The sequence below is a fragment of the Eucalyptus grandis genome, chromosome 4 (genome assembly GCF_016545825.1).
Source record: "Eucalyptus grandis isolate ANBG69807.140 chromosome 4, ASM1654582v1, whole genome shotgun sequence".
Lineage (NCBI taxonomy): Eukaryota > Viridiplantae > Streptophyta > Magnoliopsida > Myrtales > Myrtaceae > Eucalyptus > Eucalyptus grandis.
The window spans coordinates 23,871,643-23,888,254 of record NC_052615.1 but is presented as its reverse complement, the minus strand read 5'-3'; the positions used below and the strand labels follow the sequence as shown (position 1 = coordinate 23,888,254).

At 37.4% G+C, this 16,612-nt stretch overlaps 1 protein-coding gene across 1 annotated transcript; it reads left to right on the top strand.

Annotated features, from left to right (window-relative positions):
* The first annotated feature begins 237 nt into the window (after positions 1–237).
* Positions 238–12,202, top strand: LOC104430947 (very-long-chain aldehyde decarbonylase CER1-like). The gene is made up of 10 exons (XM_039311202.1): positions 238–2,036; positions 3,065–3,288; positions 3,686–3,918; positions 4,387–4,606; positions 7,080–7,455; positions 8,977–9,084; positions 9,279–9,479; positions 10,986–11,084; positions 11,227–11,400; positions 11,915–12,202. Exons 1-10 carry the CDS (start codon positions 1,905–1,907, stop codon positions 12,080–12,082), a joined length of 1,935 nt encoding a protein of 644 aa, XP_039167136.1. The 5' UTR covers positions 238–1,904; the 3' UTR covers positions 12,083–12,202.
* Positions 12,203–16,612: the final 4,410 nt, after the last annotated feature.

The window sequence follows — 16,612 nt, the reverse complement described above, 5'->3', positions numbered from 1 at the left end:
CATCAATCAACCATTGATTTTGATACCATTTCTCAGACAAAAATCCGATATCTTCATCTAAGGAGATTACCAAGAGAAAACCCTAGTTTGAATCCATCAATATATCTAACTAGACCTACATTTAGAACTCAAACTAATAAGTCAACTAGTATAAATTGATTGTTTCAACTCACAATGAATCTCCAAGATGAGATTTTTCCATCGCCTATCAAAAAGTGTTTCAACATAGCGCGTGATCTATGCAATAATTCAATTGTAACTATGTACACCTTCATTCATTTTCTGTTCACCTACATTAATTAACACTACAAAGAAATAAATTTCAAGTTCTCCCTTATTTCCTATTACAAAACCATCTTTCTATTTAAGATATTTGAATATTCAGCTCAATCAATGATCGTAGATGAATCGGTCAAATTGTTTTCAAAACGTTGACTTGATTACAAAAGTGACCAACGGTGATTATTAATGGGTAACTTAAAGAGTAAATTTGAACGAACAGTTATAACTGAGGTTATTAAAGGTGTAAGTACGACAATATTTGAAAAAGGAGAGTGCTGTAAGTAAGTCTACTTCCACCTTGATCCTATCTCATCTTCGTTTCAATTATGAAAAGAATTACGAAGAACAATCGGAAAAAGAAGGGGCTAGACGGGTGTGGCTGTGAGGTTACAACTACCTCAATCGGAGTTCGTTGGGACCTATAAATGTTTAAGTTTGACGGGTCTGGCAGCTTTCCTGTCGGTCGTACTGGGGTTTTAAGAAGAAAATATCAAGGGAATCTCAATGTATTTTGTTTGTACCACAAACAAAATAATTTTGGATGAGATAGCTACTTATTATTTTAAAACTTTAAGCTATTAAATTGATGTGCTGTTTAATATTAAAATACTTCATCATTTCCAATCATGCTTAATTTGGTATTTTTGCTTAGTTGTAAATGTGGAAATATTTCATTGGAAAGGCAAATAGCAATTTGGAAAGACTCACTAGACTTCCATTTGTCCTATGTGACATGGCCATTGCTAACATTAACAATTTCTTATATATTTTATTTTTAAATCTTATTAATTTTAATTTTAGTTTTCCATTTCTTCTTTGGTTTTTTTTTTTTTTGGTGCTAACGAGAGTAAGCAGTGACCCTTGCCAGCCTCGAAGGCCTCGCCTAGACTAGGCAAGGGCCGCCTTGACCAAGGTCGATAGGGCTATGAAGGCCTAGGCTAGGCCATCTTGGCCATGACTAAGGGCCTTTGCGGCCTTGCCGGCCACAAGCAAGGTAGCCCTCCCCCAAATCTGGCGAGGGCCACCTCCCCCTAACCTGGATTGGTGGCGATATGAAGCCCTCACCTAGGGACATCGCGGCCTCCTTGGCTGAAGGTTGTAGGCAAGGGCATGAAGGGCCTTTGCCAAATCTGAGTGAGGGCCGCCTTGCCTAGTCAATGGGGTCATGAAGGCTCTTGCCAGATCTAGGCAAGGGCTACCTTGCCCTCGCTCAAGGAGGCTGTAATAAATTTAGAACTCAATCAGCAAAATTGAAATATTTATTATTTAATTAGCAAAAATATAATATATTTAAGATTTTTGGAGAATTTTCCCGTCCATGAGCTCAAAATCATGTGTGTCTTTGCGTATTCAGATTAATGACGGGCTATAATTTAACTTGAACGAGCAAACTAATCCACAAAACATAAGCTCGAAGATGGGGACATATACAGACTTATGTGAAAATTCTACAACATATAACAAAAATTAACAAAATCACACCGAGCGTCAACTGATCAGCTTTCCCTTCGGTCCGTCCCGATCGGCCATGGACGTAATTGGGCCATGTTACATAAAAGTGGCGCATGAAGTTGGTGGGAGCACTTAATGCAAGAGCAGAAGTTCTATAAAAGAGGTCGTGCATGTATAATTGGAGTGCAAAGGATCTTGTATTCACTAGAAAGAACAAGTCTGGCAAAAGCAGAGTAGGAGAAATGGCTTCCAAACCAGGAATTCTCACCGACTGGCCCTGGAAGCCCCTGGGGAGCTTCAAGGTATATTGATCTTTTAATTCGTGTTCCTTGACCGGTTTCAAAACTATTGTCTAAGGTTGGTAAATTTAGAACTTTCTAAAAATGTTGGCTTGAGTCGTTCTTCACGATGGCATCTTAATTGCTCAGACATATATGAGAATGGCATAGATGCATTTTGTATGCACAATCTAATTTCAGGGGACAGTTTTCAGTTGGTAGTGCTCAGCTTCATCATATCAGGAATATGTCATTACAAAGTAAATGTTGCTAGTTAGACAATGGAGAGAAATGTCTCCAACTATCAAGAAAATAAAACAAAGAGCAGTGATTATGATAAAATTAGCACAGAAAAAATTATCCAAAAAATTATAAATATATTATACGGTGGCTAATCCGATTCTAAACTTTTTGATTTGACCAATTTAGTAATGAACTTTTTGACAATTTACCAAGTTTAGCCAGAAATTGCTATCATGACATTTTTTTATATAATATTAATTTCCTGAATTTTTTCTTTTTAACGTTTTCATTTCTTTTCATACTATTTTCCTATAAAAAATGGGGAAATACATGGTTAGCGGCCAGCCCCCACCAATCACAAGTGAGGGCATTGTAGCCCTCACAGATCTAGCGACGAGGGTTGCTAGCCATCACCGAGGCCCTAGTGACCACCACCAACCCTTTGGGGAAGAAGAATAGTGAAAAAAAAAAAAGACAAAATAGAAAAGAAAAAAGTTATAAAAATTCAGAAAACATATTAAAAATTATAAAAATTGTTTTGTCAGTGCTGATCTATCACATAAGACAACCGGCGTCGAAGTTATCGAATTCTAACAAAATTGATCAAAATGATTACATTGACAAATCCAAAAGGTTTAGGACACCTAATTAACCCCATGACACACATGTCACACAATCGATAAAATCATCCAATAATCTTGCAAATCTATTTGCATGAGCGATGTACATGCCTGCACTAGCGAGTTTCAGTCACTTGTCATCTCCCACTGTGCTTTTGATTCTCGAATGAAACGTCCCCATTCCAACAGTACGTGATTTTGGCGCCATGGGCGGTTCACGGCACGTACCAATTCATTGCGAAAGGGCCTAGCGAGAGGGACTTCTCCTACTTCCTCATATTCCCATTTCTTTTGATGAGGATGCTTCACAATCAGATCTGGATCTCCCTTTCTCGCCACCGAACTGCTAAAGGCAACAACCGGATCGTTGACAGAGGCATCGATTTCGAGCAGGTGGATCGAGAAGGCAACTGGTCTCTCTCTCTCTTTCTCTCTCTCTCTCTCTCTCTCTCTCTCTCTCTCTCTCTCTCTCGCATATCTTTCTTGGATTTTTTAGTCAAACAAAACTATTCATCAACTAATGTTGCTCCAACCCAAATTAGTGGGCGAACAAGTTTTCATATGAAGAGTAGCCAGTCAAACGTACTCTCTAGGATGTGTGATTAAATGAGTGGGACCATTGTACACTCTGCTTGTTTTGTAACTCATCTAATTTAACTACACCAGTGTATCATACGAGGCACCATCTTATTGATCAATAACACAGCACAATCAAGAAGCAGTGATTAAGGGCCATCATAATTTGGTCAGTTCTTCCTCATTTTTAGGGTGATCTTTTTTTCTCTTCTTTTTCTTGTTTTTTTAATGTAGGGATGACCAGATCTTGCTCAATGGGGTTCTATTTTACATGGGTCGCATGACAATCCCTCAAGCCTCTCACTTGCCACTTTGGAAAACAGACGGTGTGATCATCACTATCCTGATTCATGCTTTGGTCGTGGAATTCCTATATTATTGGCTTCACCGAGCTCTACACCATCATTTTCTCTACTCTCGCTATCACTCCCACCACCACTCCTCCATTGTCACTGAGCCAATCTCATGTAAGTTATGCTTCACATTACATTTAACATTATAATTATTGGTTTATAAATTGACTCCCATCATAGCAGCACGTGGAAGTAGTCCATTTCGTGAATAAGAACATGTCAAACTATGACAGCCCTATTTCTGAATGTTCTATGATGAAAATGTGGCGATGCTCCTAGACCAATTATCAGCTGCAATTTCTATTTACACGAGTTAGGTATACTAAGATGATTTACAAGATTTGATTATATCGCATCCTATGTCCCACTAATCATTAGTCTGCATGAATGGCCTACGTCACACTTCTTTTTGTGAAGGCAGACATCTATTTACCGTACAGGACTATCAGCACATACATGGTCCTTAGTAGGAACGGGATAACCCTTTGCACTCACATTGCTGAAATACTTGGTGTTACATTTATGATATAGTTAGACAACTTTTAATTTTCACCTTTTTTACATTGTTTTTCTTTTTTGCAGCCGTAATTCATCCGTTTGCAGAACACATGGCGTATTTTATGCTGTTCATGATACCCTTGTTCACGACGTTGTTCTCGAGAACTGCTTCAATAGCATCCTTTGCCGGTTACATCATGTACATTGATTTCACGAACAACATGGGTCACTGCAACTTCGAGCTCATCCCAAATTGGCTCTTCACCGTCTTTCCACTTCTCAAGTACCTAATGTATACTCCATCGTAAGTCTATCGTACATAAAATCATTTTCATTTGATCTCTCTCTCTACCCCCGCAATGTTACAGTTAAGAGCATGCAAAAAAAAAGATACTTATCATTCTTGGTGCTAGGAAAGATGGGGAAACTGATCAATGTAACTGTAGTTTTTGTCTGGAAAGGGGCAATTTGCAGAAATAGAAGGTACAAGGAAAGGGAAAAAAAAAGTATAGATTTTTTTTTTTTTTTTTTTTTGGTCAGAAAAGTAGTTGAGCATGACTAATAGACCCACACGGTCGTGTAACATATTTATATGGTCCCAAGTTTTCTAGACATAGAATAGTGATGCTGGGCCACGTAGAAGGAAATGACTTGAGTCACAACGACAAAAAGGAAATAACTTTTTATTTTGAGTTACCCTCTTGTTTTGCTAAAGGATATATATCTACGCCATTTTAGCCAGATACCGTATTTTTTCTAGCAAATACACAGACCAAGGATAAAAATATATTAAGCATTATATATACTAGTTCATTTGAAAAATGTCCCGAAGGAGTTTAGGGAACCAGAACTTTTATAAGCAGACTTAGCTAGGTCTTTTTGCACCATCAACTAATGTAATATAATAAAGCTATTATTATTGCATAGGTTGGCTGCATGCGCACCGAGGCTACTTGTACTATCTACGAGTGTGCAAAAGAACCGAGAACTGCTCAGACCGATCATAACTAGACCAAAACCGATAGCTCCCATGAGAGCTGGTTCCAATTTAGTGGAACCGGTGAGTATTGGTCTTGGTTCTCGGTTTTAAGTATACAATCGTTTGCCCACCCACCCGGACCAAACCGATGTATATATTGATATATATAAAAGAAATTTTATATCAATTACACAATTATTTTATAGTTTTCAACCAAATATATATGTATATATATATATATATGTATGTATATTTGTGGTTATTGAACATGATTCATTAATTTTGTCTCTTGGGCGTGTAATAGGATTAACCATCCACTTTTTTTTCCCCTTCTAATAATCTATTTAGTAGTTTTCTCAACCAAAACAAAACAAACAAATGTAGAGGAAGAAGAGAACCAATTGGAGATGTCCATAAGACCCAACAGCTCATTTTAGGAGTATAGTAATGTCTTTCCTTAGTCATTCCCATGATTAAATTAGCTTGACGTTGAAAAAAAATGAATCAATCAATTAATGTTTTAACTTCTCTAGAGGTTAAGACTTTTAACGTGAAGTCTAATTCTCCACATGTTTCCGATGTTAGGAAACTTGAAGAGGATCATATCACGACCTTTGAAGAAATTAAGTTTTTAGGTAACAAGTATTGTCTTATTTGTTTTGCCTAATTTTCAATCCGTAATCCAAATCAATGGCTTGCAATTCAACTCAAACAAGCTTTGTAGGGATTGGAGACCAATTCCATGGACCCATCAGGAATTGGATTGGACCGGCAGTCCAATTCCCGGATGGATCTATGGAACCAATGAGTGGGTCTCGGTTCAATTTTTCAAAGCTAGTCCTTAGTGAGCGATTCCAAGGAGGGAACCGCAGTCTTGGACTATGCTTATCCCTACCATCAAGATTCAATAGATTGCACCTACTTTTAGTTGAATATTAGAAACATACATTAAATGTCTCAAATGAAAATAGGAGGATTCACCCAACCTATCGAATAATTTGTCAGTACAGTACTTATCTCGTTTTATACCCAAGAAGAGTAGGACGACTGGGATATTTTAGAGTATTATCAAGTAGTAAGGACAAAGATGTGCCATTATCGGGTATAGCCTTAGTGGCACAGAAATTATATCGTTTCGTTTCGTTTGGCCGGAAATAAATTTTAAGAATCAGTAGACAAAGCAAATATGGACCCTTTTGGGAAGGTACCCCACGTGACCCTATGGCCCGATCCTTTACTTGAGACGGACTGGTTTTTCACGGAACAAACAACATAATTTCTCAAGAAAAGCACTCAACAGGATCCATTCGTTGCATTATCCACAGCAATAAATTCTGGCCCAATGCTAGGGATGTGCATTCCAACCTGGAACCGGATTGAACTGAATCAGTTCTATTTTTGAAATCGGGAATAACCACTCTAATTCTTGGTTCCACACACGGAACCAAACCAAACCAACAGATTTGTCAAAATTTCTTAATTTTTTATTTTTATTTTTTATGTTGAAGCAAATCCTAATTAATAATTTTTTTTTCTTTTAATGATGGGAAGCTCCCACTTGTAGGGAATAAGAAAAAATAAAGAAAAAATAAAAAGAACTCATTGGGTAGGCTGGTTCTCGATTCTACAAACTAGGAATTGACCCTGCTCGGTTTGGTTCTAGAATGAAAACTGACCTGTGCATACACCAGTTCCTAGACTCCATGGGCATTTTTTGTAATTGATTGAGTTACCTTAATTACTTGTGACACATAGATTTTGAGCTAGGAGTCACTCATTAGTCATGACACTTCAACAGGTTCCACTCTTTGCACCACACCCAATTTCGGACAAACTACAGCCTTTTCATGCCTATTTACGACTACATATACCGAACGATGGACCAATCATTAGACACTACGTACGAGACATCCCTTCAGAGAGTGGAAGATAGACCAAATGTGGTTCATCTAACGCACCTGACGACACTAGACTCGATCTATCATCTTCGATTGGGCTTCAACTCCCTCGCATCTCGGCCCAACTCATCCAAGTGGTACCTGTGGTTCATGTGGCCACTCTCGCTCGCCTTCATGGTGTGGACCTGGATGTACGGCCACTCTTTCGTATTGGAGAGGAACGCCTTCAAGAAACTCAAGTTGCAATCTTGGGTGATTCCAAGATACAATTTCCAAGTAAGAACTAAGATAAGAGATTGTTATGCATGAACTTTGATTATTGTCTTTTTGCGATACTTTAGAATCGGAAACACCCAGGGGGACACTGACCTGATACCAACCCGGGGGCGGCCTGTCCGTTTACCCCAAAGGGTGAGACGGGGATGGAGACAGGCTGGGGGCGCCGGGTAGATATGAGGCCAGGCCGCATATCACTTGAGTGTGCGATACACTTATCCATCATTAAGTGATCAATAACTCTTTAACATTTTATCATATCGATGTCTTAATTTTGAAGAAAAATAGTGATTATGTGATAGATGGCTAGAGATCATAATTTAAATTTGTTAATAAACTTCATCAAGGATACTCTTTGAAAAATTAAAATGTTTGGGTAATGACCATGTTGCCTGGATTCTCCCTAATTATGAAATGACACTATACACGATCCCATTCGTTACTTATTTCCTTAGGCGTAGAAAGTTATTAGTATTTATTTTTCTTTGCGGAACATAGGAAATCATTATTTAATTCAACAATTAGTTGCTTGGAAAAGGGATAATTACAAAAAAGAGTCATATATGGATATCAATTCAATTATAAACCTTTCAATTTAGCCAATTTAGTCCAAAACATTTTGACGATTTATCAATATAATCATTCCAGCCAATTTTGACCGAAAACCATTGATATAGATATTAGCCATCCTAAGTAACATGGTTAGCGTTGACATGGACAATTTTTACCATTTTCAAAAAGTAGAAGTTCTGAATTTTTTAATATATTTTAAGAAAACAAAAAAACGAATTATTCAGAAATTGTATTCAAAAAATTATAAAATTGCAAAAGTTACCGTCAACCATGTCATGTAGAATGTCTGATGTCCACATCAACGGTTTCTAGCCACAATTGGCCAAAATGATCACATTAGCAAATCCTTAAAAGGTCTATAATTAAATTAACGAAATTGAAATATTTATAACTGAATTAATATCCATGCAATAATGTTAGGACTTGTTTGGTAACTTTTCCACTTAAAAACCGAGAAGTCTTAATCAAGTTAAAATTGATTTCATTCTATATTGTGTGGAAAGAAAATAGTGGAGAGAAAAATGTCGAATTGCATTTTCTTTCCACTATGTATTAGAGGAAAGAATGCATGTATCTTTAAGACAATGACATTTTTGCCCATATGATGACGATTTACTTCACACTCGATCATAGGATGCCCAAGTAATAAATTTCTAGCTAAATGAACACCTACTCTTGTTAATGATTGTTCCAAACGAGGAATTGAAAATCTCAATCCCCTGTCTTTCCTTTATGTTTCATTCAACAAAGAAAGCTGCACAAAAAAAAAAACACGGGTTGACGGTTCAATTGTATTGACCACGTAATCTACTAATAGACATCGTCTCGAAACCACCTTACTCGCGTGTTGACCAAAACGGTTAAGCCAAGGTACGTATCTATTTTCTCCATGATTCATATCTATCCCCCTGTGTGTGAACTTTGTTTCATGTTCTTCATTTTTTGTAGTATCTATTACAATGGCGAAGAGAAGCCATCAATGGCTTGATAGAAGAAGCTATACTGGAAGCTAACCAGAAAGGAGTCAAGGTTCTGACTTTGGGTCTTCTCAATCAGGCAAGATGTTGTCTCCTCCCTAGCAAATCCCTTCATTATTTATTTAATTTTACTTTTCATCCTTGAGAATTACGGCGAGCCCCGATCCGGCTTCTTTCAAAATAATGCTCGAAATTCTGTCTTTGAGTATCTACTTTAGCCCAATTATCTAGCGTTTATCTATTTTAATTTTTCTGCCTTTTTTCCCCTTTTAGGGAGAAGGATTGAATGGGAATGGTGAATTGTACATTCAAAAGCACAGAGCTTTGAGGATCAAGTTGGTGGACGGGAGTAGCTTGGCAGTGGCAGTTGTGCTCCATAGCATTCCCAAAGAAACAAGCCAAGTCCTCCTCAGAGGCAACCTTAACAAGCTTACGTATGCCATTGCCCATGCTTTATGTGCAAGGGACATCCAGGTGCCTAGTCCTCTTCTTCTTTTACAGAAGCATTATTATTCATTTCCCACCTATCTTTATTTTAATGAAATTTTGTTTTCTAGATTCCACCTGTTTAATTTAATCCAACACCATTTTTAGCATGTTGTATAGTGGATAAGCAAAACAATATTGACACCAAAAGAAGGTCAGAAAAATTTAGTCTCATCCTGCTTTTATTTTTCTTTTTTAAATTTGGATAGACCGTGTCGATTGCGCCAATTAAAAGTGAGTTTACCTGGCTTAGTTTTCTGGTTTTATGGTTTACGCGAACTATGAATCGCCCATGATAGCTGCTTTTTATGGCCTGTTTATAAGCCAAATTAGCAGTCCTATAAAAGCTAGTAGGTTAGATTCCTGAACGATATGATTGTGTTTCACTTAAAGGTTTCTGGTGAAATAAAAATAATGTGAGGCATTTTTTCTAGGTCAAATTTTAGCTGACTGCACCATTCCTTTGCGTGGGTAACGGTGCAGTCTGCATCCCATAATTTACCAAGGAAACCGGATGACCTTTTTGTCCGGTTTCCTTGGGAAATCAAATTCCCATAAATAGCATCGCTCCTCCTTTATATCTATCTTTTGCTGTGTTGCTCTCTCTTTTCCGTACAGAACCACTTACTCCTTTTAAGATATGATCATTTTAGTTGGTCATCTGTACACCAACTCAAATAAATTATTAGGACATTTTCCACTTGGCTTCAATCAACATAGTTCATAACACTTGAAAACCTAATTTTGCGAATTTACTATGCGAAAATGTGATCAAGTTTGAAATATCATAAATTATATTTATTTTATCTTATGATATTCTATAAAGATTTATTACGTTTAATCATAATCATATACACGTGATGTTATAAAATGCCTTGTTATTTAATTTTACAACCTTACACCACTGCTAACTACTTTTTTTTTCACCGAGTGAAACATATTATACAATACGTGAAAATATGATCTTTTTAATATTACAATTATCATAGTTTATAAAGAATTTCAAATATTACATTATAAGGGCAAAACTTTATAGAATGGAAATTTTTTCTTATTTAGATAATTACTTAGTTTTACCGTAAACGAGTGAATGTCATAAGTTTCTTATTTTATTTTGTATGATATAGATATAGCAACATTTATCAAGAGTAAAATATTGTACAATGTGAATATTCTTATTTTATGAGATCATGACCTTTCATTATAATATTCCACAATGTTTTTCATTCCATAATAAAATAATAATAACCCTCCGTGGATTTGCTTTTCATTATCTCTTAGTTATGGGCTCCAATATCTTTGATTTCCATAGCTCTGGTCGCCAAATCCATGCATATGGAAATTTGTGGTCATTGTGGCACCTTTATTGATGGTAAATAATGGTGCCATCATATTAGCAAGACTCTTTTTTCTAAAAGGGTTTCCACATCCGCAATCAATAAATAATTATACGCACCTCTTTTTTTCCTCTAATTGATGCAAGAAATGTGGCAGGTATATGTCGCTTCTAAGGATGAGCATGAGAAGCTCAAAAGGAGTCTCGATGGAAAGTACGGAGGCAATTTGATCCTTTCGAGAACTTTTTCTCAAGAGGTATTTGGCAAGGCAGATCTTGGAGATTAGCAACATATTTGGAAGGAAATATAATTGGATTCAATACTCCTAAGAAATGTTTCTCTTGGCCATTTTTTTCCTTTTCAATCTTTCTGAACGTAAATTCAAATGATAATTGCAGATATGGTTGGTAGGAGATGGACTTGCCGAAGAAGAACAGAAAAAGGCACCCAAAGGAACGTTGTTCATACCCTTTTCTCAATTCCCGCCGAAGCAAATCCGCGAAGATTGCCTTTACCACAGCACTCCAGCAATGATCGCTCCCCAGTCGTTCGATAATTTGCACTCCTGTGAGGTTAGTTTACTCAACTCTGTCGCTGGAATAGTGTACGATGGATTTACATTGAATTTTAGAATGGGGTTAGGAAACTAAAAGCATGGAAATTTGCAAGGTATACAGCGAACCTATCTCTCTGGTAGATTGGACTAATTCATTACACATCACTTAACTCTAAAGACTTTGGTCCCTTGTTTTCTCTTTACGGTGCAAGACAGAAGGCTACAAACATCATTCAACATCGATGTCTACTAGTAGGTTATGTGATGAAGCAAAAACATGTATTAACCCATCGTGCAAGACGAACCATCACTTGTATATTGTCATAGCAAGAAAACATGGAAACTTAGTACGAAAGCAAAGATTTCTATGGTTATATAAAAGGGCAGGCCATTGATCGCTACTTTTAAATCAACGTCACGCACGAATACGTAAACACCAAGTGAGGAAAATTAACCATTCTTATACGCGCAAATGGCATGGGAAACTGTTTCGCAGCATATGCGATTAACTCGAAATTATTCGGTTGCAGAATTGGTTGCCGAGGAGGGTGATGAGTGCTTGGCGAGTGGCGGGGATAGTGCATGCGTTAGAAGGATGGAACATGAATGAGTGTGGAAGCATGATGTTCGACATAGAGAAAGCATGGGAAGCAAGCCTCCAACACGGGTTCCGTCCGCTGGCGCTCCCAGCCATGTGAAGCAGCAAGGGACTCAAAAATAAAGAAGGGGCATTAGGATTTGGGGTTACATCAATATAGAGCTTCTTCTACCTGTCTCGAAAGATGATGAAAATTTGTTCTTGTAACGATTTGAGCATTATTTGGGGGTTGGGGGTTGGGGTTGGGGGTTGGGGGTGGGGGGGTGGGTGGAGGGGATATTTTGCTCAAGATTAGTCTCATTCCGATATAGCTCTAGTACAATAAAATAGTCAGTAAAATCTATGTGGTATAAAGCTGGATGGTCTCATTTTAGTTATTGTTATTTTACTCCTTAAAAGAGAGTCGTCAAAATTATGAGAAGTTGTTAAGACTTGGTTTGGATTTTAGCATGTGCAATATAAGTTACTCTCCTTGCTTGGCTGTCGGATTGTGGATCACGATATAATTTTGTATCTACTAGCTATTGTAACATTCCCAAGTTGAGTTTTAACTTAGAAATTGGACATCAGAGCATCTTTTGTCATAATTAGGCTTTAAAAAGTGCCCAAAAGCTCAAATTTATTTTAGTCGGGCCTAACTCAGCCCAAATATAATTTCTTTTTATTTTTTTTTTTATATGATAGAGGAAACTACATGTGCTTTTGATATTTTTTCGGGGGAACTCTTTATAAGGATTCATGCCTGCCATTCATCTAATCGAAAGAATTTTGATAATTGAGCTATAAATTTGGATTCTATATATGTGTGTGAGTTTTGAGTTGCCTGGTCCAATCTAGGATTTAGCAACAAAGTCATGGAGTAATAAAATTTTAGGATATCGTGGGTTGTGGGATTTAACAGAAGTTGATTTGGAGTCATAGTTTGGTCAAAATGAATTTTCAAAATTTCACACACGGTGCTGGAACTAGGCACAAATTAATATATTTGGCGATGGCTTTTGCTCGTCTCGAGCCATCTATTGGGACAACTAAGCTATGGTTCTTTTTGTGAAAGAATTTTTTTTCAACAGTAAGCTCACATGAATCAAAGTTCGATAGAGAGATATGATGCAACCAAATTCAGTCGGCAAGCTATCTAATATAACAGATAGAAATTAACATTTTGCTATGGAAGAACTTTTCGTTGGCACGTAAATTTTGTCGCAATTTAAACTTAATCTAATTGAGTGTTGAAAAAGGCTGTTGTCTACCTGATTAATATGATTTTGAGTTCGTCAACTTGAGATAGCATTCGATGTTTGGTTTTGCAATCCCAAGTGAGTGTTGCTTGACTCTTCTTTAAATTTATAAACTCATATGTCGAAAGTAATAATGATTAAAATATATTATGGAAACGCTAAGGCAAATAACACCCAAATCAAAGTATGTCATACTATAAGAGAGAACGCCTCATTATAGTCAATACCATCACGTTGAGTATACTAAACCTTGCCTTATACTTCACAGCCTCAACACTAGAATTCCCTTCTTCTTTTTTTTGTTTATAGATCCATTTGCACCTAATGATCTTCAAGCTTTTAGATACTTTGACTAGCTCCCACTAATTTAAAATGGAATTGATTCATTTCTTCAAGACATATCCATTAACCACTATGATGACTCAACACTACCATCACCTCTAAATAGTCTAAGGCTTATCGTCTCCACCTTATCACCTACAACCAATGCTTGAGTAGTATCGGTATACTTGTAATGTATTGATGATTTGATCTACATTCTCTTTATAACCATAGTGTACTGGTGTATATGACACACTTAAATATATTAAGTTCTATAGGCAAACATGCTAGTTGTGTTAGCAAAATATGTTTAGATATTTTACACATAAAGATATGTTTTTAGTGTTTATCCTTATGCATTTTTAGATTGTCGACACTTAAATTTTTCTATGATTAAAGTTAGAGAATTCAAGATCCAAGACCCTTGATAATGGTGAGTCTCGTGTCTTGATAAATAAATAAAAATTAGCCAAGTATACTTAGCATGCCAATTGCATTGAGTAATAAGGAGCATTACATTAGTAATTAGGCATCTTTTGAATAAATCTTTTCATTGGAGTCCCTCCCTCCCTCTCTTCTGTGCTGGTGAAAAATAGCTGTTGACCGTACTCTGTGTACTGCCATTTCACGTGCATACAATGTGGTGGTTGACTGCCATACATTAATGCAAGAGAAAATTGACCATCACCTTTTGGCGTCTTCCCCACCCTTTTAAAGCAAGGCCACCAAAGCCGTTGGACCAATCAAGAATACGTCCAGTTGAATATGATCCTAAGGCCAGGTGGTCCGATTTCCCATTTTAGAAATTGGGAATTGATCTTATTGGTCTGATTCCTAGTTCAATTCTAGTTCCTAGATAGGATCAAATTGGACCAGAAATTGATCACCATATTAAAGTTGACTTTTCTAAATTAATTTTAAGGATAAATATATTGAAAGTTCTAAAATTTATTACAAAAGTGCAATTCAATTTTAAAATTTATAAAAAAAAATGCAATCAAATTTTAAAAATTGTCAAATTAATGTATTCAAGTCATTCCATTAACTGCACTTAATTGACTAACTAGAAGTACTGATGTGGCTTTTAAAAAAAGTTTTCCTCTCTTACGTGGTGATTATATGTCTAAAACATGAAACATAAGGCTAAAAGAAAGTTGTTTAGTTCAAACCTGATTTTTAGCTTATTTTTATTTGTTTTATATAAAATGTATAAAAAATCAGATTTGCTAGCAAAATGACTAGTCGCTTTAAAAATATATTAAAAAATGCTACGTGAGCATTTTTAGTAAGTTAAGTTGAACGTAGTTGACAGAATAACTTAATTGCATCAATTGAATAAGCTTTAGACTTGGTTACAATTTTGTAAGTTTTAATACTGAATTACACTTCCGTGATAAGTTTTAATAAGTCCAATGTGCATATCCCTTAATTTTTTGGTCAAACCAAAAGGGAAATAGCAAACTCTAGGTAACAAATCACAAACAAAACATAAAAATTGTACATAGGGGTCAAATTAGTATAAGTATGAAGAATTAGACATTTGAATTCCAAATTTTCATAAAAATAGGCAAACGTTGATTTTTTGGTCTAACAAAAGAATTTGATCTTTGACCAGAAAAATAAATTTTCATTAGTTTCTAATTTCTTTTTGTCCTTGACATTTTATTTAGGGAAGGAAAAATTTAAAGATCTCAAATCGCATTCATTTGGAGCATAATACTTGACACTGTAAGATTGGAATTTGAACTCACACCCAAAATCGCGATCACACAAAAAACCCAAAGAAAAAACTCACCTTTTTCACCTCCATCTCTTTCATGGGTAAAATAGCGAAAATATTGGCCACGTCTCATGTGCTAACACAACAAATAGGAAGGACAATAAAGATGCAACACGTGTCCGAAGTGGGCCCCAATTTCAAAATCTTTCTTCTCTCTCCTTTGCACGCTGAGACTCCCTCTCCTCTCTGTCTCTCCTCACCTTCTCTCTCTCTCTCTCTCTCTCTCTCTCTCTCTCTCTCTCTCTCTCCCCCCTACGGACTCTTTCAGACCCCACCACACTAGCAAGAGCAATAAAGAAGCTGTTCACTTGTCCAGCGCTAGGCCGCGCGACAACTGCAGGTCTGCCAAGGCCACCGCGCTCTGCAAGGCCGACGCGGCTTTCCTCTACATGGCCTACAACGCCGGCGTCCATGATGCCAACAAGCTTGCCTCCTACCACAAGCGTGCATGGATGTGAGGCATGCGAGTGCACGCCGGCAGCCTGCGCGTGCGGGGCCGTTGCCGCCGCCCGATGCGTCGTGTGCGAGATGGACGTGCACTTGCCAAGCCCCTCACCGGTCGCCACGTACGAGTCCCTTTAAACCCCTTCTTCGACGCGGCCGCTGCTACTGCCGGCCCATTGCGATGGGCTCAGTCCCTGACTTCCTCAACGGCAAGTGCTGCGACCCCGGGAAGATTGCGAAAGGGGCCGAAGCGGAAGGCAAAGATGCGTTTTGGAATGGAGAGACAGAGAGAGAGGAGAGGAGAGAGGAGAAACTGTTGGACGCAAATTGCGTAACCCCAAGATCTCCATAACTAGAACAAGAACATGCATAATTGAGTAGAAAGATTAACGCACCTGTTTTGGGATCCATTGTTCTTGAAGCGGAAGCGGAAACACAATGTTCCACGCGCAAGTCCTTCTCCTCTATTGCCCTCCATATCACTGGCTCAATGAGGCGGCCCCCTCACGTGTAGCGTTAGGTAAACGCCCCTTAGGTGAGGATACAGGTGAGAATTAGGGTTAGAGGAGAGACTTGAGCACTATTTATAGAGTTTCCAACCAGGCCCTCTCATTACGGGCCAAGCTCAACTCGGCCCACACTAGCCAGCCCATATTAGACTAATTAAGAAACATTCTATCTCACCTTAGACCAACCCTGTTTTACGGTAACCGTAAAAATAGTAAATTACAATATCAATTAATTTAGTCCATATTAGGAAAACTCTTACATTCTCCCACTTGGACTATATTAATTGAAATCGTACCGTATGTGCGCACATTTGATCCAGAGATAATTCTTAATAGTC

Coding starts and splice junctions, on each gene's coding strand:
- LOC104430947 (XM_039311202.1), top strand. CDS start 1,905: ATGTATAATTGGAGTGCAAAGGATCTTGTATTCACTAGAAAGAACAAG. Junction 9,085..9,278: donor CTTTGGGTCTTCTCAATCAG/GCAAGATGTTGT, acceptor TTCCCCTTTTAG/GGAGAAGGATTGAATGGGAA. Junction 9,480..10,985: donor TATGTGCAAGGGACATCCAG/GTGCCTAGTCCT, acceptor GAAATGTGGCAG/GTATATGTCGCTTCTAAGGA.